A 23,030-nucleotide genomic window follows, 5' to 3' on the forward strand; every position below is an offset into this window, starting at 1 on the left:
AATGAAGAAACTTTATTGACATTTGACACATTTAAAAATAATACTTCTTTAAAACATTAGTTGTCCAAAACATGCCTAAAATGTAAATCTACAAAATGTGTGTTTACTAGTACCAATAATTGATACGCAAAAATAATATTAAAATAGGACTGCGCTTTTTAACCTGCTCTGAGGGACTTTTACGTAACTTTAATACGAAGCGCATGCGCAGGAAATAAAAATTTTGATCGACATAAATATTTCATTTTTTAGTGTTGGTGGCTAGAGTTTGGCGCTCATAGTTGTCGATATCAATTGATGTAGGTCCTGATCTTTACTTATAGTATATAAATGCAAACAGATGGTATTTTATATCATGTAAAGAAACTTTGAATTAGATTACATGCTTAATGTTTATGTTTTGTGCTTTTAAAGAAATGCAGTTGTTTGTTCGTGCCCAGACTTTGCACTCCATTCAGCTGAATGGGTCAGAGACTTGCCCATATCATTGACAGATTTTGATTCTCGTACTGGATTTTATTTGTTTACTTTTCAAGCACAGATTGACTCTTCGGAGGGACTGGCTTGTGATTAGATCATCTCTCTCTGTTGGGTACCCCTTCAGGATGAGACATTGATCTGTCTGTCTGGAGTGGAGGAACTTGGCACTCTTGACGTGTCATCAAGGCTTTTAGGAGGTAAGGTTTAAAGAGACACACAATGTGATTATTCCCATTTGGGAAAATTCCCATTTCCCAGTATAGAATTTGAGATGAAAACATTTACCAGAAACTAAAAATGTGTTAATGAGTAAACGTTAAAATACTTTAAAGATAAGGAAGGTTATTGTCCAAGTATGATTCTATTTTTGAGAAATCTGACATGGCAATTCATTTCCATAACGGAGCCAATATGATAACAAAATAAGAGAAAAATGCATGCATGTTGTTTTCATAAATATAACCTGTTCACACCCAAAGGCAAAGTCCACGATTCCCTGGCTAGAGCAGGTAAAGTCAGAGGGCAAACTCCCAAGGTAAGTGTTATTCACTACATATACATGTGTAATCTTCATATCCTAAATTAATCCTTGTCTAAACAACATATTTAACTCCATCTTAAAAATTGTATGTGTGCTGTACAGCCACAAAATGTTTTTAATTCAGTGTGATTTGCCCTATCAATCTTTGTAGCATCAGTCTTTGTTTACTTGGTGCGCTTGTTCTGATTCTCTTAGGTGGACAAGCTAGAGAATAAGAAGAAAAAGACCGGCACGGCAAAGAGGAGAATTCAGTACAGTCGCAGATTTGTAAATGTTGTGCCAACATTTGGCAAAAAGAAGGGACCGAATGCTAACTCATGATTTGTTCATCAAAACTGTAATCTTTACACATTCACTGCATCCCATATCATTCACTGGGGGGGAAACTGCACTATAAGGATTACTTGATTCATTAAAAATTAATTTGTGCACTTGGATAAAACTGATCTTGTAAACTGTGAATCACAGGGACTTTATATTTTGTAAATATGAAGAGGGTCTGTAAAGTGAAATTTTGCAAATAAACACATTTAATGAAACACGATTGTAAATTCATTCTTACATTAGCACAGTTTTCACAATTTCAAGTTTGCAGTAGGCTATTATGCCACTGTTGTTTTGGTGATATATGAAATGTTCAGCATCGCTATGCTTTCTTTGTCGCCTTTCCCACTGGATCAGCAATCACCACGACGCCCCACGAAGCCAATCCTGGAGACAAATGAAATCAGATCGAAGGGATTGGTCATTCAGTTACTTTTATGATGCACAGACAGCACACGAATTATCTCACCTGCTGCAAATGCGATTTGGGCAACTGTGCCCAGAGATGTCGGCCCACCTAGACGCATTGTTTTACGCGCCTGCATGTATACATATGCCGCAGCAGCCAACAGTCCACCGCCTGATACTAATCGACAGCTCCAGCAGTTGCCGAATAGTTGTTGCGCTTCTGATTTGACAGGACTCAACTGCTCTGTAGATGATGGTGGTGCACTGGACATGGCCAAGCTGATCTTCCTTGTAATAGTTTTCGCAAATATACTGTTATAACCAGTGGCACGCTCTATTTTCCAGAAATTTTGGTAACATTTTAGATGTTCATGTAGTAGAGGACATCCCACTGAGAAAGATCGTGCATGCAAGACTGACCTTACACACCGGAAGCATTTGGGTTGTTGTCGTGTTCATGCAAGTCATTTCTGCTTACAATTTGCGCAGAAATATTTAATTAAGATTAGTTTTTAAGTTATTGATGTGTTCACAATAGGGCTTATTAGTAAATATGTTTTTTTTAAATAACTATCCTCTGTACTGTGACGACATTATTTAAAGATTTTTTATAACACAATTCTCATCTACAACAAGCTGTCACACTTTTTACATAGAATAATCGTATCTGTAGAGCAACAATGCTGTTTCCAAGGACGTTGATTTTTTTAATTACTCATAGTTTAGTTTATTTACAACCATCAACTTTAATCTAACAAATCTGCCACGATACAAGATGCTTATGCAAATAATTTATCTTAGTTTATTGATAACTTGTTTAGAATAAGTCAGCTTTGTCCTCCTGCAGATTCACAGACGAACCTGAGAGTCTGATTTTTGTGCAAAACGCATTCTTCATTTTTTCCCCCCATATCCACGTGCAATATTATCTTGGGTCTCTGCAGCATCCTTGAGAACCTGAAGCATGAGGGCATTTCTCCTCCTGCTCTCCTCCATACGGGCAGGGTTAGACTCCGGCAGATTCTGAGGAAAGAGAATAGTAACGTTATATGGATGATGAGAGGAAAGATCGGATGCAATGAAAAGACATCGCATTTTACTAAGTATTGTTTTCATTGCATTCTCATAGATGTGTGTCTCATGACAACAGCATGTCTTATTAGTGATCTATTCTATGCCACTACAAATGGCACTTTTTCGATGCTATTAAAATAACAAAATCACGATCCCACTTAAATTACTTAGTCTCTCCCACACGTAGATTGAGGTCATGTTCTGCCCAAACAAACAAAAACACGACTCGTATAAGGATAGTTATAGAACAAACCCTGCGTAATTTTTTCAAGTAAAGTCTGTTTACACTTTATAAAATTATAATAGTACCTTCAATAGTTCCCTTTTCTTCTCTTCTCCAGGTACAATTATGGCCCACATACCATAGCCAGCCCCGAAAGACCCGACCAGGGCTAGCGAGGTCAGTATAGTCCTCATGCCACTCATGATGTGCACAAACTCTCCGCCAGCATTTATAACCTAATAATTTTATCCGTGGTATTTATTATGCAGCACCCTCAGCTCCTAACTCGTTTCACAATGTCAGTTGACACGATGCAGTGCATTATGGGAGTTCTCTGTATACAACTTTTTAACCAGCTATTGGCAGACTACTCCTAGTCCTAAATGGACATTTGGCACGTGCTTGCATGTCATGGTAACTTTCGCTCTTTCGTTCTCATTAAGCAGTTTATCGTATGCTATCATAGGTAGGATATTGATAATTGTTAATTATTAATTATTATTTATTTAACCAAATTTAAAATAATTGATAAAAACATCACTGATATTCTAACAGATTTATTGGTTTAATGGAAACTATAGTGGTAGTGTTGGTGGGATGCTTTTATGGCGGATGGCGACCAATAGAACACCATTAAATCCTGCTGCCAATAAGTTCCAAAACACAAGACGGTTAAAAAAAGGAATGCTTTACAAAATACTTTAAATTCATTTGAAGGGTTTTATTAATGCAACGTATTGCTTCCCGCATGCACATTAACTAAAATATTAGTAGCAGGATACATACGTAACAGCGGAAGTTCCTTGTATTTCCCACCAGATGGCTCTACAATAGTATGTGGTAGACTGTAGATGAACTTTGTGAGTGAGTGAGTGAGTGAGTGAGTGAGTGAGTGCGTGAGTGAGTGAGCGTGCGTGTGCGTGCGTGCGTGTGTGTGTGGACTTGGTTTTTATATGTTAGTGGGGACCTAAACCTGAATGCACACCAACTCATGGGGACCCGTGTCACTGTGGGGACCAAAATGGAGGTCCCCACGGGCACAAAAGCTTATAAATTGTACAGAACGATCATTTTTGAAAATCTAAAAATGCAAAAAGTTTTCTATGATCTTTAGGTTTAGGGGTTGGGGATAAAATATACAGTTTGTACAGTATAAAAAACATTACGCCTATGGACTGTCCCCACAGAGATAATAAAACACCTGCGTGTGCGTGTGTGTGTGTGTGTGTGTGTGTGTGTGTGCGCGCGTGGCCTTGTTTTTATATCCCGGTGGGGACATAAACCTGAATACACACCAACTCATGGGGACTCGTGTCACCGTGGGGCCCAAATTGAGGTCCCCATGGGCAAAACAGCTTAAAAATCGCATAGAATTATATTTTTTGAAAATCTAAAAATGCAAAAAGTTTTCTATGATCTTTAGGTTTAGGGGTGGGGGATAAAATATACAGTTTATACAGTATAAAAATCATTACGCCTATGGACTGTCCCCATGGAGATAATAAACCAGACATGTGTGTGTGTGACTCATTTCAAGATGAGTGGGTGTGTTGAAAGAACATAAGTGCCGATAATGTGTGTCCATCAGAGTCAAGGTGCAGAATAGACAGCTGAAACGGAAGGTACATATTAGTGTCCCTTTAAGCAACATTTTCTCAGCTTGATCACATGTAGAGCTTTGCTCATCCGGGATCACCATGGTAACCACAGTTTCTGCACAGCTACTAGAGTTACAGTTATGGGTAGTACTACAATAAAATTGTGGCAACATGGTGTAAGACACTATATTCAAAAAATGAAATCAAACATTATTTGAATAAAAAAGATCGAAGAATATCACATATTTAAAAAAAATACTCTTACAGTGATTTTACAGCATAGTAGACTATATACTGATGTAAACAAAGGTTATTATGGTCATTTATTTGTAATGGATGCAAACTTTAATGAAGTAGTAGTTTGTATGTAAGCAATCAGAAAGCTATATCATCCCAGAAAACAATAGTGTGAGAAATTGTAAAAAAAAAGTTGAATTTGGGGAAAGTGAATTTTGTTTCCATGTTTCAGTTTCAGTCAAAGATAACAGTTTTGGCTTGAAAGATTTCAGAATAATGGTATTTTTATGTCTTATATTATTTTACCTGGTCTTGCAGAACTTTAGGTGGTACACACTATAGATTCCTTCACCCCATACTAATTTCAAAGCTCAAATCTCTGATGTTCTGAGGCAGAGAGAGGTAATTTCTACTGGCTGTGTTATTGCTTGAATATTTAATTGTTTCCTGCCTCTTGCACCCCCCACCTCCTCCAAATCACTCAGTCTATAATGACACCTCTCACGCCAACCCCCTGGCTGCCTTTCCTCTCTGATTGCTACAGTAACGCTTGCAGATGCCTGCTCCTGTTGCCATGACAGCCGTTTTTTTCCCGAAGGTGCACTGGTGATCATTGAAGGAAATATTCATGTTTGCGAGTGTGTGCCAGCGTATTTAGACTAGTGTGTGCTTCATAGTTTACATTCACCCCTGGTGTGTGTTCATGTGGATATTTTAATTATAATAGTTTACACTTGTCTGCTCAATAACCTGTTATGCATACAGCACGCACACATTGTGCTTTCGTGATGTTCTCAACAGCGTTTAATGTCCCTCAACACCTGTGCGATATTTCATGGCACCGCGTCCAGTATGAATGCTAATCATGGCTTCGATGGCATTGGGAGTGAGTCTCCAGACAGTTCTCGACAGAATGCTAATTCACACTTACAATTTGCGTATGTGTTGTTTCACTGTCAATCATCTGTGGAAAGGGGAAATGGCTACTAAAAATCTGTACTTCCTTAATGCAAAATGAGGTCATTTTTCTAAATCACACTAGTGTGTAAAACAAATTCACATGAACCCCATTGCGTCATTTTGCATAAAGCATCTTCATTCGTGGAAAACACAATGGACTGCCCCTTTAAGGGAATAGTTCACCCAATAATAAGAAATTATGTCCATTTTCACCCTCATATGCCATTTAAAACCTGTATATGACTCTTCTGTGGAACACAAAAGAAGATATTTAAAAAAAAATGTCTCCGTGGTTTTTTTTGTCTGTACAATGGAATGGGGACCGCTTTGGTTACAAGCATTCTTCAAAATATCTTCTTTTGTTTTCTGCAGAAAGTCATACAAGGTTTAGAATGACATGAGGATGAGTAAATAATGAAATAATTTTAATTTCTGAGTGAACAATCGCTTAAAGATCTTATATGTGAATGGTAATTTCTGATGTTTTGTTTAACTGTTTTAAGCATTTTCTCCCTGAAACAATCAAACTTTTGTTGTTTTAGCTAAAAAGAAACTTCCAGAAATACTTGTTTTTTAAATAAATATTTTCAGTCTGCATTAAGACCTTCCAAGTCCCTGTTCATGCAAGCATGCACAGGTGACTTGTGCTCCAGTGTCCAAAGGACACCACGGTATCTCAAAACTATCTTTGTTCTCCCAACTCCATTTATCATAGAGTCCTCTGGTCTAATTTGTCTTTCATTTTCTTCAAACATACTTCAAACCTCATCTTCATTCTGATAAGGTGTAGCGAGATTTGCACCACTGCATAATTTATGTCCCCTTCTGTCCTTCTAATATTCTGTCATTCCTTTTATCATATTATGGGAAATTAATTTTAGAGTCATGTTCTCATACTTCAATCTGAATCATGATTTTGTAGATACCAGGCAGAATTATGCTGCTTCTCGTTGACTCATCGTTGAGGACTGAGATCTTAAGGAGATGAAAGGGTTAAATCGCTGATCTATTCCGCATATAATCATTTCCTAGTGATCTGAAAACATCTCTTCAAACAAAGAATGCTTTTCAAGTGTAGGTGTCTCTAGTCTGCATGTGTCTTTATGTATGTACCAGCAGCATGTCTGTGGCTCATTCATGTTTCAAACTTAATAATTGTAACCAGTTTCCATAGCAACATCTCTCAAGAGGTGAAGAGAGAGAGGAGCAAAAGGAGCAAAAAGAGAAATAGACTTGGGCAATGGAATGTATGTGATTACATGCATGTTTTCCCATGTGCCACAGATTAAAGTGCACTCTGGTGTCCTGCGATAAACTGGCATGTAAAAAACAGCATTTTTTGTTGGGATGTTTATTTTATTCATTAATCTACCGTGTTCCATTTTTCTGCTCCATTTTCATACTAAATTGCTGTTCAAAGCTTTGGCACATTATTCAGCTGTGCAGCCATGCACAGAAAGCCGATGCTTTTGGTTTAGATTTTTTAGCAACAGAGAGACACAACCTAACATAAAATGTATTTCATTCTTTTTGTGTCTCCATGGCAACCAAACTGTGTTAGCCTCTTATTGACTCCAAAGCACTCTCTCTCTCTCTCTCTCTCTCTCTCTCTCTCTCTCTCTCTCTCTNCTCTCTCTCTCTCTCTCTCTCTCTCTCTCTCTCTCTCTCTCTCTCTCTCTCTCTCTCTCTCTCTCTCTCTCTCTCTCTCTCTCTCTCTCTCATCATCATCACTTTTTAACATTTTCTTTTGCTCGAGTCCTTTTGCACAAGACTCGAGCCATCACGTTTTTATTTTTTTCTTCGTCTTTATAAACGATCTGTTGGCCTTCAACATTTGAATCATTGTTTTTTCTCTCTCTTTCAATTGAGTTTTTGCAGAATCCAATATATCTTCGTTTTTCAGACCGTCTTATGCTTAAAGAGATAGTTCTGTCAGAAATGAAAATCAGTCACCCTCAAGTCATTTTGAACCTGATCGATGATCTTTCGTTTTTTAGTGGAACACGACAGAACGTCTGCTGCTTTTTCTACCAGGGCATACGAATGAAAGACATGTGTTTATAAAGATATAAGCATGCCTGAATGATTTTCATTTTTGAGTGTACTGTTTCTTTAATAGTTGGTTTTTGTACGAATGCAAATTTATGTTGCATTTATTTCCCACCCTGACGCAAGTAACAATGCACACTTTTCTCGGCAACATTCTTTTATTAGAACATGAGGAATTGCTTTCGTAGAATAAGCTTTTAGGTCGTATCCAAATGAATACACACCGTAAAGTTACCAAAGGTGCTGTAGCATACATTAATGAATCATGTATAAAAGATATTGTCATGCAGGTATTCTTAAATGTAGATACTGCATGTAAACAAATATCAAATCACAAAAAAACATTCAGTGATGACGTCTAGAATGAAGACCCTAGTCATTTCCCCCTGTCCACAGTATTGTTGTGCTGAAAGCGATTGTCCAGGGTATATTCACATTATTATTTGGGTATATCAAGTCAAAGCCTAGATAAAGAAAGAGGGTCCAAACTAAAGAGGCAGCGTTTCTAAAATGCACTCTGACTGTGTCTATTAAATTACTTGTTTATTGAAATGAGGTGTTAGATTTTATGTGTGCGTGTGTGTTGAAGAGAATGTAATAATACCTTCACCACAGTATTGTGTAATGAATCTGTTCATAGCTACCGCAGAGGCTCAGGAATGATACGCCACCTTATTAATCTACAAAGCTAGAACTACACACAGCTGAGTTAGTTAAATAATCATCATTAATCTACTTGTTAGCAGACTCGTAGACACAACACAACACGCAAGGTGGGGGTCCCTCAATAACACAGAACAGAGTGGCATAAATGCTGTAGGCCTATATAGTCTAACAGCAAGTAAGATTGCCTGAAAAGCTGTCGTTTCCCGCTGCAGTTGGTCATTGATGTGAGACCGTTATCACTGTCATTGCCATGACAACCTCATCACCTGCGTCTCCATCATCTGTATCACATTCAGCCAGGTTGGACAGTCTCCCGCACTCAACGCAAATGACTCTTCCTCTGTTGCTGCTACAGTTCATCTGTTGGCATTCCAAAAGTGCTTTTATGATTTGTCACAGTCTATCGGGTATTTTAACTCCGGCAGTGGTTGGGGTCGGATCTCCCATCCCTCAGGAACGGCCTGTCCAACATGCCCACATCAATTAAGGATCTCACGGAGGAAGTGTTGTTTTGCTTGACCGTCTGTCCTCACCGCGGCCCGTGATGGATGAACCCAAAACGTCAAGTCGCTCTTATAAAAGTTCTTCAGAAGTGATGCTGCTCAAACAGTTTTTCCGGCTTGTGGTATTTGTCTCATTGGTCGATTGGCTTTAAATATGTGTAAACATCACCACGTAAAAATATACTTCTTTGTGCGGTTGTTTTCTTTTTTAAAGGATGCTAATATCACTACCCTAACCGTACTGCAACAACCGAGCCATATATGAATTTAATCAATTATTATATTGTACCTCTACATACGGGTAGATCTACCACAAATACTGAATTAGCAAATACTTCAAATTAAATACTTTGACATAACAAGTTCCACCACACAAAATGTGGTTTTGTATTATCTGAACAAAAAAAAACATTGCAACATAAATTCCACGGCCTAACATTTTAATTTCAAGGTAACATGTTCCTTAGTTGTCTCAGCATGAATGTCTCTTTTTAAGATGAGTAGCAGATTTCAGCAGCCCTTAAGAAATAAAACGATGTTACGCTGCCTGAGCCTTTTGTTCTCCCTCTCTATTGCACTAATTTCTTTAGGTCCACTTGTCTTCTCATTTTTTAATGGCAGTGATTGAGGCAACTTTGCTTCGGTGGCTTTAAGTGCCTCCTTTTTCTGTAGTCTTCTCTCCATATGTCCATCGTCCATCCCCACCCAGAAGATCTGAGGAGGAGCTGAACAAGGTCAGCGGTGGAGAGGTGAGAATGAGGGAGAGGAAAGCGTGACATCGTTCTGTCTTTGTTCTGTCATCTCTCTCATTCCTTTCATAGTACTTTATTCTTCACTCGATCAAATTACTTAGAAGCTGACCAGAGCATACACCATACTGAAAAAAAGGGGGATAATGAGATAAACTAATAATGACACTCATTTGTTCTCATAGACAAACTTCCACCTTTTTAATTAAAGATAAATTAAGTTAAGAAATAATATAGATTTATGAATAGCAGCTTAATATCTCCCATCTCAGTATCTTCTGTCCTGGTGGGCCATAACTTCCTGCCTGTCTTTAGGATTACATGAAACCTTTGACACCTCTGTAGGTAATTTCTCAATGAAAATATTAAAGAAAACTTAAAACCAACCTAAAGCTTAGAAAATTGTACATGCAACTTTCCTCAAGCCACACATTTAGAGATATCATTCATGTCTGTAGTATGCAAAATGTGCTTAAAATCCCTGATCCATAAGTATAAGCAATAGTAATAGTGGTACTTATCAGACATTAAAATCATGTTTAAATAAGAAAATGGCAATACCTGTACAGATAGTAGAAGAAGGAGAGCAGGTAGAAACCTAGTTTGCACCAGGACTCTTTTTGGCAGTAATTCAGAATGTCTGCATTCATCACACTCACAGGATCATACATGACCTCAGACCCATCTGCAGGACGGTGAAAAAACCTATGAGAGAAAATGAGTGGAAATTACTAAACACAAAGTCTCTGTTTAGTTTCACAAAGTCTCACAAAGTTTCTGTAGTTTTGAGCAGATATGAGTGAGAGTTTGTACCTCCAGAGATGATAAAGGAGCAGGGGGATGTTGAGACCTAGCGTTACCCACTCCCCTGCGCACATGAACATCAGACAGAAGAGCCCGTGGATGGAATATTCTGGAACCACTAGCTGCAAAAGGGGTTATGAATAGTGTAAACGCATCTGAGAGCTTGTGATGTCTGTAAGCAAATGTGCAGAAATGCATTCGTCACTGACAAATGTCTCATCTTTTTCACAATCAGTTCTGTTTCTTTTTTGAGTGTGTGAAAGAAAAGATCATTTTTAAAGATACAGAATGCTCCAAGGATGTCTATTCAACATCTTTCTGTTAAACAACCTTCTTACTACATGTCAATGCCATTATCTAGGCTACTTCACATTCATCTTCACATTTTACATAATGCCTTTGCTTCATTTGCTTCAAATTTTCATTCACCTTTACAAGTTTAATTCATATTTGCATTAAACCCACAAATTACTGTTTTGCATTGTACTATCTTTAAAGGTGCAGTGTGTGATTTCTGAGGATCTATTGACAGAAACGCAATATAATATACATAACTATATCTTCAAAGGTGTATAAAGACCTTCCATAATGAAGCGTTATGTTCTTATTACCTTAGAATGAGCTATTTCTATCTACATACACCGCGGGTCCCCTTGAATTCACCATCTACAGTAGCTCTAAACGGACAAACTGCTCTAGGGCGCGATTCGTAAATACATAATCTCATTCGACAAAGAAGCGAAAACAGCAACATCTTTGTTCTGTGTCAGCCTCCATAGGGCTTCGAAAGAGAGGGGGCAAGGGTGGAGTGAGCCGTTTTTTTGCAGTTCGCAACCTCACCACTACATGCCGCTAAATTTCATACACTGGATCTTTAAATGAATACAATTTTTAAAATAAAAATCTGTTATCTCAATCCTTCCAAACTCAAGGGGAACACAGTGAAAGTAAATATCAAGTCATGTAGGTTTCTAATTCACATCTAATTTTCAGTGAACTATTCCTTTGAGCACTTCAAATCGACTTTGTGATCTATCACAATTTCACTCACCCTTCGGAGAAGGTTGCAAATTCTCTCGATGTTCAGTATTCTTTCCCTCTGAGGAAAAACAGAAAACCCCTGTAAGAAATCTAGCAGCAAGCTCCAGCTGAAATCATTCTATATGTTGCACAGCATGCATGCGTGTCTTGTGTGTGTGCATGTATTCTGGAGACTTCCTTTCGATCCTGCTGTTCACAGTCGGTAGGGTGATGCTGTGTAGTTGATGCTGTGTGAAAGAAATCGTGATCTAAGAAAAGCCTTTACCGCTCTGGTGGGGTTGCTCTGATCGATGGGGTTTTTGAAGTCTGTGCGCAGTTCGTCAAATGCAATAATCTGGACAGAAACAGAACTGGTGTTAGTTGAGCAACCGCACTTTCTTTTTGGAAGTCATCGGTGTGTATTTATTAAATTAATAAACAGATGATGCCTCTAACATCATATATATAATAATTCTATCCTTTCTTGATTTTTATTTTTTCTTTGTCTCTCTCTGTATGTCTTTAACTTCCCATAACCTTTTTATGTGCCTTCAAGCTATATTTTCCTTTCTAGCCCCTTCTCCATCTTTTCCCCATTTCCCCTATAGACCCATATCTCCTGCGGTCCTCCCTTCATTCTCATCTGTAAACAGATGCGGTTGCCATGGCGACTGAATGAGCCCCTAAGCGGGCGTCATGGTTACTATCTTAGTGAGTTCACAATCTTATTGGCTGAGAGCCACAAAGAGATGAGGAGGGTGTCAGAACAAAATTACGGTTTGATAAGCTTTCTCAATAACATGGTTTCTCGTCGACATGCACTCATGCACAGACTCTCAACCTCCCCCATTCTGTCTCCATGCTCCTTCCTTCTCTCACATATATATATACACACACACACACATGCTCACAGCAAATGACTCATGTTTAGATTCTCTCCCACTCTTGTCATTAGTCAATACTTAGTCATTTCAAGTCTGTGTCTTAATGGCCCTTTCAACGTCTTACACGTAAAGTCTGCGATCCACCACCAACCTGAAAATATCTTGACCTCTGCTCAGGAATTCAGAGAGCCTGTGCGCTGGTCTTTTAGACTTTAAAAATTCTGTTTCAGGGCCATTGTGTTTGTCTGCTGTTGCCTTTGTGAGATTTCTGCATCTAGTAGGCTATGTAGAATACAGATGATGCTGAAGTCTCTGGTGGTGACTGTGTAAATTTCATTTGTAAATCTACAGACAGCGGGATGCCTCAGAAGAACCAATGGAGTACTGATGCGCTGTTGACCTCTTCCTCTGCTCCGTTGAACTCATTGAAGCATTTTTTATTTTTGTCTGTATGGGTGAATCTTATGAAACATGTTTAGGTCAAAAAATGTGCTTGTCTGAGTCTTCTGAAATTCTTATTTGTCATTGTATTATTTATTATACTTAAGTAAAATATATATAAAAAATTATAATATTTTAATAATATGTGACCCTGAACCACAAAGCCAGTCTTAAGTAGCACAGGAACATTTTTAGCCAAAAATACATTGTATGGGTCAAATTTATAGATTTTTCTTTTATGCCAAAAATCAGGATTTTAAGTAAATATCATGTTCCATAAAGATATTTTGTAAATTTCCTACTGTAAATATATTTTTAAAAATTCTCAGTATTTAGATTTTTTTGCACTCTCAGATTCCAGATTTTCAAATAGTTGTATCTCTGACAAATATCGTCATATCCTAACAAATACATCAATGGAAAGCATATTTATTCAGCTTTCAGATTTAGTAAAAATCTCAATATCGGAAAAATTGACCCTTGAGACTGGTTTCGTTGTCCAGGGTCACATAAATTTAAAATAAATGCAATAAATAATATATTTATTATACTTCATGGTCTTTAATCTATTTTTAAAAAAATATTTAAATCATTAAATTAAACTATAAACAAAATTAAAAGTAAAATACTACAGTTAAGGCATCTACATAATAGACTTAATCATTTATTTTGATTTTGGGATAAAATATGAACATTTCTTAATATGTTTTATGACATTTACCCATATATAATTGTAAGTGTGTTTACGTGTGATATAGTCAAATCAATTAAAAATTATTAGTGGCAAAAGTAGAAAAAAATGGAAATTATGAATGAAATAGAATGCATACTACATAATATTTTTCAATAAGATGTACAAAACTAACCATATAGGCTATTCATTATAAACTCCTGCACACCTCCTTACTCAGTTCTTTTCTTCTGTAGTCGCCTGCTTGTTCTGTCAATCATTAATCATCAATGACTCAGAATGTCTGCTCCAAGAATAACTATACATTATATATTCACCTCATGTACAAGGCCCCTTGTTAAGGGCAGAGGAGACAGCTTGGACAGACACACACCAGTCTCAACGCTCGAAAACTGGCACCAGCACATGCATTCACACTCACACAGTCAGAGACTTGGCGACGATGTGAATCCCGATGCCAGCTCGAATGTAAGTGTGACGGTGCCACAGGTAACACATCAAGCTCTTCAACACACTTACGTACCCACATAGTATTAAATAGGGAAGATCTACAGCAAGGTGTGAAACTACAGATGGCTCTGAACTTACCTGCCAGATGACGAAGAAGATGAGGGCAGCGCAGAGCACGAGTGTAAGCATGTAGCAGAAGGCAGCAAAGGTGAAGGCCATGGCTGTGCCGGCCAGCCTGACGGTGAAACGGGTCGAGAGAGGGCAAAGGGGAATCTTCCCCTGCTCTCTCTCTCTCTTTTTCTCTCTCTCTCTCTCTCTGTCTTTCTTACTGCGTTGCCTTCACTTTCACACTGTTACTGACCACTCTGCTGTCCTTCCTCTTGGTCCAGGTGAGGATGGAGAGAACTACAAAAGAATCTTCTCGTCTGGAGCTGCAGATATGAGGCGTCTGGCTTTCTCCGCTTCTGTCTGTTGGTTACCCACCTCCGCTGGCTGGAGCGTCTTTTAGCATGTGTGCTGGACTCTGCGTGTGTGTGTATGTGCTTAATTCTTTCTCTCTCTGCTTGGGTGCTGTCTAGATAACTGCTGGAGCTGTTTCCGCTTTTCACTCTTCTTGCAATCTCACTCCACTCTCCCCTCTTCTTCACTTGCTCTTCACTCCCTCTCTCTCTTTTCCTCTGATTGGCAGAGGGGTTTTTTGTATGTTGAGAATCTGTCCCCTCCCCCTGTGTCTATTAGTGCTCACTGGGTCCACACACCTTGTATACTGCACAACACCTAAAAAATATATTGTTGGCACATCGGTCACTGGAGGATGAATGTCGCCTGTGTACGATCTGAAACACAGACATTTATTTGAGTTGTGAATTTTCTTTTCCAAATTGATGGATGATTGACGAACAGTATTACAATTAGAGGTATATTTCTAAATGTGGTCATGTCAATCAATAATGTGACACTTATGAGCCTCTCCGATCAATAGGTCATTTTCTTTTAGTTGTAAGTGCTATTAAATCAATATTTATGTATATGTGAATAACAAGAATGATTTTATACTGTAATCTCACTGCAAGCTCCCTTTGCAAGAAATGACATGCTTGACTGGTGATTTTGTGCACCATATGGCTTCTGCAGTCCCTCATGCTTCACTTCAATCATCTATACACTTGGTTTTAATAAATGTGCCATATTTAGATGTGCAGCCGTGCATGGCATGCTGTAACAACACTGTAATGATGTACAATCCCTCAAACAATCTAAACAATGACATTTCAATAATGATGGTAAAAATGGTTCGCTTGTTAGCCGTGTTGTATTATACTAAGTGATGATAGTATTTAAGCATCATCTACCTGTGTTTTCTGAACTAGGAGTTCAAGTCTGTCGACGTCTGTCCTGGTTCCCCTCATTTTGCTCCAGTCAATCTGGGTCGACACCATGTCAGAAATCTCTGGTCTGTCTTGCTCTGGGTGTCACGGTCGGTCCCATAACAGTGTCTTATTGGCTGGTAGGTGCTCTGAACAGGTGGGAAAAGCCAGATCAAAAAACGCATGAACGTGCTGGTCGTATTTTGCTCTTTTATGTTGCGCTGCACATGCTTTTGATCCCACGCAGCTTTCAGAAATCGCTTCATTAACCTCCCGTTTTTATTTTCCTACCCATGTCTGCCCTAGCTGTTTCCCATTTGCTTCTTTCCATCAAGAGCCTTTCTGTATTGCTTTTTACAAATTCCGGTAAAAATACCCCTTTTACCTTTTTCACCTACTCCAACCTAATTGAGATGATTAGAATAAAAACATGATCTTATTACCTCCGAATGTGATGCCCAACTACATTCAACAGTCTTCTCCCTCTCTGTGCGTCTGTTTTCTGTCCTGCTTTTCAGTGTACTCTCTCATTCCCTCGAGTGATATGAGGGGGCAGAGGGAGCTCCGAGTCTTTTCTTCTTTGGCTTCCCTTGTTTGTCTCTCACTCTCTCTCCCCTCCCTCTTTTATTCTCTCAGAGCTGTCTCTCTCTTTCACAGTGTTACTTTCTTGATGAAAGAACTTCTGTCACAGCAAGAGAGAAGAAGTGACTTTGTTTCCATGTCTCTCTATTTCTTCTTTACTATATGTGTCAAGTGCGTAGAACAAAAGAAACCGAGGAGTGTTTTACTCACTTTCTGTTGTTCCTTCTGTTTTCATACCGCCCATCCAGTTAAAAAAAATCACACATGTGTACGACTATAATTTTGCTTTTTTTAAATATCAAATGTATAACATTTTTGACATTTAATTTATTTAACATAAAATGAGATGCCACATTGATCTCACACATTTAGGTCCCCTGGTTCCTCATTTATGGTGTCTACATTTATTTTTTGATTAATACCCCCTAGGGTCTTATTTTTCTTTTCTAATTAGCTTAAGGCCTATTTCAAAACTTCACTTTTCTGTTTATTGCATGTACCTTATGCGTGGGAAATATCTACTGCATCCATTTCACCTGATTGAAATGTTCCCTAAGGTGAAGTCGCTGAATTGTTCTAATATTAAGGCTTATGGTTTGCTTGTATTGCTTGTGTTATTGAGACCGCAGGTATATCGACAGAGTTTTCTTGGTTTTCTAGTCATTCTTATGAATGTCTTAAAGCACTTCCAGGATCTCTGATAGATATTTCCAGCATGGGTGCTGTAGCCTACTAATGGAATCCAAGAGTACCACCTGGTGGATTCTTCTGCATTATCTTCACTAAAGTTTTAAATCTCCACCACTCCATTTTTAATAGATATACTATCCGGTTTTACTATCCTAAATGCCTTCTTTATTCATCAAAGGGGGTAGGATTTAGTTTAGTTATATTATACTTACTTTAAATGTATGGTAATGTTAGAGCTGCTGTAATCAATACCTTTCTGAAAAACACACATAAATGTTTGTAAAATTGTTACAAAAGTATGTAATGTAAAATGTAAATCATACTAATGTCACTGACTCTATTGGTGAATGGTTAGCATTTTAATTGCCATCGTTTTACCAAAAATAGTTAGTTAATAGTTCAACTGTTGTGAAACAATTGTTAATTCTCATAAAATAAAACATAATATAGCCTGTATACGAAGTTGTTTCTTTAAAGAGAAATCATTTACCTTAATCCACAGTGAATAACTGATATTTTGCGTTTAGAAGACGTTTTTAATTTTAATCTGGACCGGAACTAAAACGTCCGGGGCAACGTGTTACACCCGGACGGTATTGTCAGCGCACAATATCGTGTGGCTCTGTTTTGATCAATCTAACTGGTCTAAATCACTCATTGCCATTTAAATGGCTGACAAAAGTCAAATATGTTCAATATGGCTAGGATCCGAAACGGGTATATTAAAAGGTAAGAAGTTATTGGGGTATGCTTATCTTTTTTCCGACACATGGTTCACTTTTTCAAACTAGCTAGCGAGCTATGTTCAGTACACGTGAGTTTGGCACGTTCTGGCCCTTAAGGTTTCTTGAAGCTAATATCCTATTCTTATCCATATTTCACATCAAGGTGTGAGTCTGAGCAAAAAGCAGGCGTTTAACTTTTGTGAAATGAGCAGTCTGAGTCGTGATCAGGAGGTGTGTGTGATGGCTTGGGGAGATGAAAACGAATCGGAGGTGAGGACAACAATGACAGGATTGATCATCATCTTGTGATTGACATTGACAGCACATGCATGCATGTTTGTCTGTATTTACAGGTGCTAGTGGGCAGTGTAAATGGGACTGTAAAGACGTTCAGCACGGATAAAGGCATCTTCACAGGGAGCAGAGAATGTGGGGATCTATCACAGGGCAGATTCACAGGACTGGCTGTTACTGACAGGTAGCTGTCAACATGTTATGTCACTTTCTACACAATATAATACATCACAAATGTTTTTTTTCACATTTGCAATTTTTTCAGTTCTTTGATCACATGTGTAGAGTCAGGATTACTGAAGGTGTGGAAGGAAGGCAGTACAGACACAGTAAGTCAGTGGGTGCAGATGTATTTAGATGATTTCTGCATCTCCCATTTGTACTTTATTCCGTATCCTATGCTCCGTCTGTGTGCATAGGTTGAGGTAAATGTTGGCAGTGGAATTTGCAGAATGAGACAGAACCCGTCACAGCGCCATCGTGTGGCGACAGGAGGGAAAGAGAATCCTCTCAAAGTGTGGGACCTTGAGAGACCAGATAAAGCTATTTTCACAGCTAAAAATGTAAGGCTACAAAGATTATAAACATTTTACCCTCTATTAGTTTACGGTAAGTGTACCAACTGTGTACCATATGTTCTCAAATCAGGTAGCCCATGACTGGTTGGATATGCGAGTACCTGTGTGGGTGAGAGACATCGGCTTCATCTCAGACTCAGATAAAATAGTAACATGCACTGGACACCATCAGGTTTGTTGTGTTTACACCGTACACAAAATTACCATTAAGGATGTTAAGTACAGTATATACAAATGTGGAAAAAATTAAGAGACCATTTCAAAATAATTTCAGTTTTTCTGCATTTACTATTTATAGGAATGTGTTTAGGTCAAATTATCATTTTAGTTTCATTCTGTGAACTACTAATAATATTTCTCCCAAATTTCATATAAAAATCTTGTTTCTATTAGCATTTATTTGCAGAAAACTGGAGAAACAGGTCAAAATAACAGAAAAGATGCTTTTTTTATAAGTTTATATTCACTTTTAAGCAATAAAACAATAATATTTGTGCATGTTTTTAGGAAAAGTTCAACCATTTTTTATGTGATAACCTCATTTTTTTATCACGGTTTCATGTGTGTTGTCATGCTGTCAGTCTTTCACATTGCTGTTGGATGACTTTGTCACTCCTGAGGTTTGGTTTTGTTGAAATTCAACAGACACTGGACTGGAATGGCCACAGTACATCTCGAAATGCTGATTACATAAAAATTTGGAATGGTCTCATAATTTTTTCCTGCAGCATATAATATTATATAATGTGTTTTATACAGTAATATATAGTATTTTATATAATATTTAAAAGAGTATCTACTTTACATAATTTTTTTTGAAGATTTGGTTTGTCAAATCGAACCCATGATGATCTAATGATCATTCTGGTTTTCCTCCATCAGGTGCGTGTGTATGACCCCTCAACCTCTCAGAGGAGGCCTGTGTTGGAGGCACAGTTGGGAGAGTACCCCCTCACAGCTCTCTCTCTCACTGCCAACCAGAACACAGTGGTGGTGGGTAACACTCATGGGGAGCTTGCCACTCTTGATCTCCGGAAAGGTGAGTAGGTTGTTTATGCACAGTGTGGATGGATAAGATCTGCTCAAAAGCAGTTTCACTTGTTAGTATTGAGAGAGTGTATTCAGTAGTGTTTGTTGCAGAGATCCAGTGCCCTGGATCTCTGCGTGTTCCAAGTATCAAAGATGTAGCCAGCCAGTCTGCAGATATACAATGTAATGTTAAACTCCTGAGATTATTATGTTGTCTGACCCGATTGCTCACCTCTCTCTGCCTGCGTTGTGCTGCAGGGCTGATGTGTGGGTGTCTTAAGGGTCTGTCGGGTGCAGTGCGGGGGCTTCAGTGCCATCCATCCCTTCCATTAGTTGCCTCCTGTGGTTTAGATCGCTTTCTGAGAGTACACAGCCTGGAGGACCGCTCCTTACAACACAAGGTATGAAGAAACCGTGTTTTTGGCTGTACTTTTCTCTCTCTCTTTGTTTTCACCCTGAACTTTCTCTGTGTTTTCCATCTATGATTTCTATATACACTCTCCACTTATTTTCATCTGTTGCATGCACCATATTATTAGAAGTGCCTCCCACTCAGTGTCGTGTTTGTATAAATGGTAATTTTATGACCATATTCTCTCTATGTAGGTATATCTGAAGTCACGACTCAATTGCGTCCTGCTCTCTAGCCGAGAACTAGAGGTAAACGGCAGTTTCGTGTCAAAGAGCATCATTTTGATGATTCGCTTTTATGTAACTGGCTATCAACAACAACAATACAAGTTTTTCTCCAATTTGGCTGTTAAAATAATGAGCATACGCTTCTCTTTCAGTCATCTAGTGTTGATGTTACTGGAGATGTAGAGGAGGTGAAGGCAGAGGACGACAAGGATGAAGACGAGGTTTGGGATACCATGGAAACGGTTACAGAGAAATCCAAAAAGAGGCCTGCCGAGAAAGAGAAAGCAGCAGTTACAGGGGTAGATGGGAAAAAGAAGAAAAAAGTATCAAAGAAATAATAGAAAGACAATTACGGTGTTATTTGTAAAAGGACATTTTTATACACAGGGTTCTTTTTAATGGGAACAATTGCACCATCAATAGCCAATGTTTAATTTGGCTTTATAATAATGTTTTTGTCATTACAGTTTTTCATTTTGCCCGTCGAATGGTTTTGAACATCTATGGAATGATCTGAAATGTGATTTTTAGATTACGAACAAAATGTGAGCTGAAGCATATGAACCAGTTTGTCCCATCTACCATTGCAATTCTGAATTAAAAAGAATATTAGAATCTAATGACGTGTTTGTACATCACAGGCACAATGAATGAAAATATGTACTTAGCAATTGCAGTTTTCAGTTGTTGAAGTTTGTATGTTAATGGCTTTACCATACTTCTTTATGTAAAGAATTCTAAACCATATAATGTTTATATACTGTACAGTAAATTTGAATCGTACTGTAAGTGTATTTTACTAGGGTAAGAAGAGAAGCATCAATCTGTGCTGGTTAAAAGACAGTAGCTTTGAGTGAGAAAAGCTGTGCATACCTTTGCTGTGTGGGTGTGTGTATGCACACAGTTTCAATCTTGACCATTACACTATGCACACTTGAACACACCCTATCCTAGCCCATTCCGTGATAAGATAAGGGACATCTTGGTTTGCTGTAGAAGCCACATTGTAAATGAGACAATTTGTAGCTAATGACTGACTTCTTTTTGAACACACTTATAAAATCAATCTGTGGACTTCAAACATGTTAATCTTATGATACTAAAGTTACTTTATTTGCGATACCAATACACAGGAATTCAATAAAATGAATCTATGTTTAAATGTTCTTAAACATTCTGTAGTGTTTTAAAGGATTTTTACATTCAGGGATTGAAACAGAAAATGAAATAGTTTTCATGCATGCAATTTATAGGATGTTTAGTTGATTTTATAGGTGACAACTTTCATGTGACATTTTATGATGGAAACCAAGTAAATGAAAACGTAAAACTAAGGAGCAAAGGGCATAAATATGGAGAGGGGAAATAAAACTACAAGAGCTGAACTCTGAGACCCGGCAGGATGGAGGGGACAGGTGTCGTGATTGCTGACTGGCAATTACTGGGTAAAAGGGAAGCTTTATGTGTAGGATAACAGCCTCAGAATTCCTGTGGTTCTGCTAAATGTTGGCCTTGACTGACTTGAAATGCATTTCATGTTTGTGTTTAGAGTTTTGTTTTGTAATGAGACAGTAAATCTGGAAAGATTTCATTTACTCTTGACATTCTTTTTAAAGAGCCAGAACGAGCAACAAACAACAAAATCACTGCATTACACTGCCTGCATCAAATGCATAATTGTTTGACAGAGTCCCACTTCTAAAATATTAAAATAAAGCTTATGAAACTAAAAATAAAAGTACAAATTTAGATGGGGTTTTGAGTCACATATTAAAGGGATAGTTCACCCAAAAATAAAATGCACATACATTCGAGTTGTTATAAATCTGTATCAATTGTTCTGAACACAGAGAAAGATATTTGTAAGAATGCTTTATAACCAAACCATTGTAATATTTCCTGGTGGCCAAGAACTGTTTGGTTACAAGCATTCGTCTAAATATCTCTGTGTTCAACCAAACAACTAGAGAGTATTTCATGACAGAATTTTCATTTTTGGGTGAACTATCCCTTTAAGAAGCTGCTGAGACAAATCTCAAACCCAGATTTCCACCTGACCAAGGTCCTTACTCTGTGGATTTGACTCTTGTGATACATTAATTGGCATCTTTATTTTGTATTCAATTTGCAACTGAAATTCCTTCACACAGCACATAATTCTGTGCTCTTTAACCTAACAATGGCAATAATTAACCATCTTCTCTAAGCACTTTATTATCCTGTTATAAACTCTTCTTTCTTTGATCAATGTTTAGAGTCCATAGTCTTTTTTTCTATTCTGATCAAGCAGCATTACCTCATCCATTTCTGTGCTATTACCAGAAATTAAGACCTAAATGACACATTCACTGGTTTATTCTTCACACACATTTGAGTAGAAAAAAGCATATAAGCAGACTGGTGTTATATAAATATATTAATAAAAAATATGTAATTCACAATAGGTTTTGTGTGATGTGGACTGTTCTAGAATAACAGTAAATAATAAAGTTACTTGCTCCATCTAGTGGTTATTTACTTTTTTATTTAAAGACACAAGTTCTGAATTAAATGCCTCAATTGTGCTTCATTTAACAATTTAAATTTTTAATGTTATAAAAAGTCTAGTTGGAATGTTGCTTTAACTCATTTGATATATGAATGTATTGTTTCGCCTTTGATTGTGAGAGAACACAAAATGGGGTCCTGAGCTAATCTGTGTGTAAGTCCATAGGTGTCCAGGATGTTGAATTTGAGGGGCAGGGCCAAACTGATGTTAAATATTGACGGGGAGTGTAATTATTAACTAAGCTTCAACTCCAGATCACTTTTAAACTGGCCTCTCTCGGCCTGACATTGCACTGCTGACTGACGAACACCTCTCACCATTTGCCTCTCTCTTTGTGCTGCTACTATTTTTTACTAGCCGAGTTTCTTTAATTATGCTTTAGTTGTAATCTTTATTTAATTTTCATTTCTCTTCTTTTATACATCAGACTCAAAAACCTGGGTTCTTGTGAGGGAGAACAATGACAGTAAGTAACT

The 23,030-nt window shown here is 37.8% G+C and overlaps 5 protein-coding genes across 6 annotated transcripts; 2 read left to right on the forward strand and 3 right to left on the reverse strand.

Moving 5' to 3' along the window:
• The first annotated feature begins 306 nt into the window (after positions 1 to 306).
• Positions 307 to 1,404, forward strand: faub (FAU ubiquitin like and ribosomal protein S30 fusion b). The gene is given in 4 exon segments (XM_057321969.1): positions 307 to 486; positions 531 to 677; positions 960 to 1,015; positions 1,217 to 1,404. Coding segments are annotated over 4 exon segments (426 nt in total). The 5' UTR covers positions 307 to 389; the 3' UTR covers positions 1,343 to 1,404.
• A 129-nt stretch (positions 1,405 to 1,533) lies between these two features.
• On the reverse strand, positions 1,534 to 2,172 carry dmac1 (distal membrane arm assembly component 1). Its single transcript, XM_057320997.1, has 2 exons — positions 1,815 to 2,172; positions 1,534 to 1,732 (listed from the first exon to the last, which is right to left on the reverse strand). Exons 1-2 carry the CDS (start codon positions 2,023 to 2,025, stop codon positions 1,668 to 1,670), a joined length of 276 nt encoding a protein of 91 aa, XP_057176980.1. The 5' UTR covers positions 2,026 to 2,172; the 3' UTR covers positions 1,534 to 1,667.
• A 153-nt stretch (positions 2,173 to 2,325) lies between these two features.
• Positions 2,326 to 3,388, reverse strand: LOC130545989 (ubiquinol-cytochrome-c reductase complex assembly factor 3). The gene is made up of 2 exons (XM_057320999.1): positions 3,137 to 3,388; positions 2,326 to 2,776 (listed from the first exon to the last, which is right to left on the reverse strand). The coding sequence occupies exons 1-2, from the start codon at positions 3,251 to 3,253 to the stop codon at positions 2,648 to 2,650; spliced, it is 246 nt and encodes an 81-aa protein (XP_057176982.1). The 5' UTR covers positions 3,254 to 3,388; the 3' UTR covers positions 2,326 to 2,647.
• Positions 3,389 to 7,627: 4,239 nt separating this feature from the next.
• cnih2 (cornichon family AMPA receptor auxiliary protein 2) lies at positions 7,628 to 16,068 on the reverse strand. 2 transcript variants are annotated; one of them, XM_057321738.1, is made up of 8 exons: positions 15,913 to 16,068; positions 15,455 to 15,618; positions 14,861 to 14,938; positions 11,923 to 11,991; positions 11,668 to 11,715; positions 10,626 to 10,738; positions 10,374 to 10,517; positions 7,629 to 9,940 (listed from the first exon to the last, which is right to left on the reverse strand). In XM_057321738.1, the coding sequence occupies exons 2-8, from the start codon at positions 15,539 to 15,541 to the stop codon at positions 9,913 to 9,915; spliced, it is 567 nt and encodes a 188-aa protein (XP_057177721.1). In that variant the 5' UTR covers positions 15,542 to 15,618; positions 15,913 to 16,068; the 3' UTR covers positions 7,629 to 9,912. The 2 variants fall into 2 exon arrangements, with proteins under 2 accessions (XP_057177722.1, XP_057177721.1); XM_057321739.1 differs by lacking the exon at positions 15,913 to 16,068 and having other exon boundaries at positions 7,628 to 9,940; positions 14,241 to 14,938; positions 15,455 to 15,500.
• Positions 16,069 to 17,340: 1,272 nt separating this feature from the next.
• Positions 17,341 to 21,172, forward strand: wdr74 (WD repeat domain 74). The gene is made up of 10 exons (XM_057321345.1): positions 17,341 to 17,470; positions 17,630 to 17,736; positions 17,820 to 17,944; positions 18,026 to 18,089; positions 18,180 to 18,323; positions 18,409 to 18,510; positions 19,221 to 19,377; positions 19,626 to 19,768; positions 19,974 to 20,027; positions 20,159 to 21,172. The coding sequence occupies exons 1-10, from the start codon at positions 17,410 to 17,412 to the stop codon at positions 20,342 to 20,344; spliced, it is 1,143 nt and encodes a 380-aa protein (XP_057177328.1). The 5' UTR covers positions 17,341 to 17,409; the 3' UTR covers positions 20,345 to 21,172.
• The last annotated feature ends 1,858 nt before the right edge of the window (positions 21,173 to 23,030 follow it).

This window comes from Triplophysa rosa, linkage group LG22 (genome assembly GCF_024868665.1).
Source record: "Triplophysa rosa linkage group LG22, Trosa_1v2, whole genome shotgun sequence".
In the NCBI taxonomy this organism is placed as follows: Eukaryota; Metazoa; Chordata; class Actinopteri; order Cypriniformes; family Nemacheilidae; genus Triplophysa; species Triplophysa rosa.